Source organism: Pinus tabuliformis, chromosome 3_2 (assembly GCF_031772625.1).
Source record: "Pinus tabuliformis cultivar Carrire ecotype Pingquan chromosome 3_2, CPIR1, whole genome shotgun sequence".
In the NCBI taxonomy this organism is placed as follows: Eukaryota; Viridiplantae; Streptophyta; class Pinopsida; order Pinales; family Pinaceae; genus Pinus; species Pinus tabuliformis.
In genome coordinates this window covers 604,867,032-604,871,336 of record NC_142302.1, presented here as the reverse complement: position 1 = coordinate 604,871,336, position 4,305 = coordinate 604,867,032, and the positions used below count along the sequence as shown (strand labels likewise).

Sequence of the window (4,305 nt, the reverse complement as noted above, 5' to 3'; positions counted from 1 at the left end):
TTGAGATTTATCTTCAAAATAGTTGTGACTATTTTTCCTTTTAATTAAACAGATTAATTAAAAAATTGTCATACGAACAAGTGTCATATGAAATGAGCTATCATTTTTTGGAATAGGGCTTCCAAAATTTTAGTTTAATTATCAATAATTATTAAATGAATGGTAGGATTTAATCTCAATATAATATTCTAGAATATTTTAAGTAGTATTCTCAAATAAAAAATTCTACAAAGTAAACAATATCATATGAACAAGTGGTATATGAAATGAGTAATAGCTTTTTCACAGGTGGTATTGATAAGCCATGGTATTATAACAAAGCCTTTACAAATTAAGAGTTATATATATATATATATATATATATATATTCTTTTAATAATAATAATAATAATAATAATGTTAGTTTTTATTATTATTTTTAATTGTAACAAGGTTGAGATCCTGAAGTGAGTGTTTTGATGTTTATCATGGATTGATGATTATCGATATTTACTAGTCGTTTAATTTATATAATTGCACTAGGATATATATACACACATTTTGTGTTACTTTGTAAGCTTGAGGGTATGGTAATTTGAATTTATTATATTTAAAGTTAAATGTCCATCCATCTTACAATACATTTTAATGATATATTTCTATACCAATAAGCATGTTTATTTTGAAATAACAATTTCATAATTAAATTTAATTATCAATAATCATTAGGAAGATTGTAAGGATTTAACTCCATAAAATATTATAAAATATTTTTAGCTGTATACACAAATTAAAAGTTGAAATTTATTTCCAAAATACTTTGTTTTCTCTTTTAATTAAACTTTTTAAATAAAAAACTATATTAAATGAATTATGGTTTTTTAGACATAGTTTTTAATAAACTATAACATTACAACAAAATTTGTTAACTAATTAAATATCTCCATAACCAAATAAATCGCTACAATTAAAAATCTTATTTCTTATTTCTTAAAAATATATAAGAAATAATATATATTTAACTTATATATTGTAACATTACATTTATCGGTTATTAAAATATGTACTATTTTTAGGTGTAACCATTTAAATGTTATAAACTGAACCGTTCCTAAGAGGAATTATAATAAATCACAACAGAATGAGAACATTATTTAAGAAAATGACAACAAAATTTCCTTGTAGATGAAAGTGGCTGTAAACAATATCGCGGAAACTCCACTCGCTATAATTTGTCAATAAGTATAATTCACAAAGAGACACGGCTTTATTACAAACTCCACTGGCACACGCTTCAAACACAAATATATAAAGTTAAGGAGTTTCCTTATCGTAACCATTGTTGGCATCATATTCTCCTTTGCCATTGCCAGATCCAGAGCCATACCCAGAGGCAGCTTCGTAGCCTTTTCCATTACCAGAGCCGGTGACGTGGCTGCCACCACTGTAACTTGAACCATAGGCACCGCTCTTCTCTGAACGGCCACCGTAGCCCGAGCCGTATTTACCACCTTCTCCATAGCCACCATTAGAGCCAGGAGGGTACATCGTATAAGCGTTGCCAGGCGACTGGCGATAGCCACTGTCGTCGCCAGAGCCTCCACCGTATCCGCTATCGTCGTTGACAACCCCATTTCCTGAATAGTACTCGCTACCTCTACCCGAACCGGAACGCGGGTACCCGCTCCCGGCTTCTTCGTAGCCGGCACCGCTACCATAACCGGCGCGGGAAGTGTCACTGTTGCCATATACATATCCGTTACCGTTTCCCTCACCTCGGTAGGTGCGGTAGCCATTGCCCGAGCCGGCTTCGAAGGCGTCGTCCACACCGTGATCGCTGCTGGTGACATACCCCTCTCTATACCCGGCGGTATTTGATCCGCCATTGGGGTTGTCATAAGCAGGCTCTTTGTTAAAGAATCTGCTCTCTCGCGCTTCAATGTTAGTGAGAAGCAGACTCAAAGAAATCACATATATGCACAACACTTTACTCATTCTGGGCGCCATTAAGGATTATATCTTCGATATTGAACTTGGGCAGAACTAGAGTGGGCGCTCATGAAATGGCAAGAAGTAAGGTTTCATATTTATACACCATAAATTATTAGCTGATGGCATGAATTGTTTGTCAGATTCTTTGCCCTGCGCGCCCCCACATGCTTGTGGGTCTGCTCTAACTGCTAAAGTTGGTTTGAGTTCATTTTTCTTGTCGCCGACATATTCGGTTCTCGTGTTCATTGTCTATGGCTGTTCACATGGCAGCACGCCGAACATCAAATCATCTTTTGCGCCAACTCCCGTGAAGATGGATTGGTGGAGGACCGAGGTGCGTGAAGTGAGTGTGTGAACGTGGAGACTGCAATCACGGAATGTTTGAGTCGTGAAGGCCGGGTTGATCTTACTTTGCGGAGTCGCTGGAATTTTTGAGTCGTGAAGCTCAAGTCGATCCAACATTGCAATGTCTATTAATGCGCAATCAGCGCCACGACTTGTGTCTCATTTTGGTACTACTACTCATCACATGGGAAGGCTTGTCGGCGGCGGCAAATGATTTGAGTCGACGGAGATATTAATCCTTTTTTATTCAGAGGCAGGAATTACACTCAACTGCGCGCTGCGCTTCGATTGCGCTTGCGGAGTTGTCGGGGTCTTACGCCTTTGATTTACGCAAAAATGGGATTCATGCCCGAGTTTCGGGTCACTGTTGACGGCTATTTATCGGTGCAAAATTTTGTGATGATAAAATATTCAACTACGGTACAACCGTTGAAATAGAAATTATATCGTCAAATAGAAATTCCTATGTTTTTTTTAAGTAAAAAGTTACCAATTAAACGTAAAAATAAGTTATTATAATAAAAATAAACAAAATTGAGCATCGCCCTTTTGTATTTGAAATTTATAATAACGGGATTCATATTTTATCCATATTTTATTAAATGTAATGTGAAAATGATATATTTATGGTTTATTTTAATATGAATATTAATTTGTATTTAATTAGAAATATATTAGCACAAATATATTAATAAGTATGTTTGATAAACGCTGATAAATTTATATCAACTATATTTGCAAATACATATCAACATATAATATTATTTATATATTCTATACATATCAATATATAATATTATTTATATATTCTATATGAATTTATACATTTATATGAATTTAACAATGTATATCAATATATATTAATGTACTTAAGTACATATACATCACTATTATGCACACAAATATATATTAATGAAAAGATATTCATGTATAGTAATGTTTACACATGACAACAACAATGATGAGGTATATTAATGTAGTACTAAAAACATAATAATTTTATCAATGTTATTGATATAGGGTTTTAAAGTAGGGTTTAACATTATTCTCTTGATGATCCAAAAGGATCTAAGAACACTCTTTAAGTCTTGAAATCTTCTTAAAATCATTTGAAAGGTAAAACCGACCGCACAAAAACAACCCTTGGAATGGCGGAAAACACTATTGGGAAGCAAATAGACTGAGAAAACAGTGGAAATAGGCGTATCGACAGTTTAAAGCAGCGTTGAACCAGAGCTGTCGGATCTGGCCGATCAACGGTCCAGATCCGATCAGCGAATCGCAATTGGCAAGGACGGACAGAGGATATCGGTGCATGACATATATGTATTGCAATGGTGATCAGGAGAGTCAACAAGGATCGTTGATCAAGCGCGCAGATTGACGGCCCATGTTGCATCACCATGTCGCATCGGTAAACAACAGTGGACCGCTTACCAAACAGCATGGGGGTATGTGCGATGTGCGATTGCAATTAATCGCATCGCAACGTTGCATCGGAGCAGCCTAACGAAACGGGGCCGATACAAGCATAGCTCGCAATTTCCGGACTCGATGGAAAAATAGGTGATAGCGTATATTTTTTTTAAGTCCAATATGCGGGATTTTATAGTGTTTTAATGTATTTTCGTTATTAAACGAAATACAAAGAGACAGAGCCATTGCGATAAGCGACAACGACCAATGGGCGGACCCGATAGGAGAATAGGGCGTAGTTATGAAAGTTTGAAGTCTGGTGGAACAATGTTTTGGTGGATTTTCATAATTTTGAAAGGCATTTCTCTGTGTTGATAGTCAGTGGCTATTACAGGGATGTCAACAACCTGAGGCACTCATCTGTTAAGAAACAGGTGGCCACCTCCCCGAAAGGCGTTATGCCATGCTTGCTAACGCTTAGCAGGGGGATTCAAGTGGACATAGAGGGCGAGAAGGTGAAGGCGAACAGGCAGCCCCGAATGGCTTTAAAGCCACGGGATGACAGGGACAGAG

General features: G+C 36.1%; 1 protein-coding gene across 1 annotated transcript; it reads right to left on the bottom strand.

The window, feature by feature from the left end:
- Positions 1–1,133: 1,133 nt before the first annotated feature.
- LOC149182064 (uncharacterized) lies at positions 1,134–2,055 on the bottom strand. The gene has a single exon (XM_089418469.1). It carries the CDS (start codon positions 1,984–1,986, stop codon positions 1,294–1,296), a length of 693 nt encoding a protein of 230 aa, XP_089274595.1. The 5' UTR covers positions 1,987–2,055; the 3' UTR covers positions 1,134–1,293.
- Between the last annotated feature and the right edge of the window lie 2,250 nt (positions 2,056–4,305).

What these genes read in the sequence shown, in the direction of transcription:
- LOC149182064 (XM_089418469.1), bottom strand. Translation starts at nt 1,986, where the DNA reads ATGGCGCCCAGAATGAGTAAAGTGTTGTGCATATATGTGATTTCTTTG.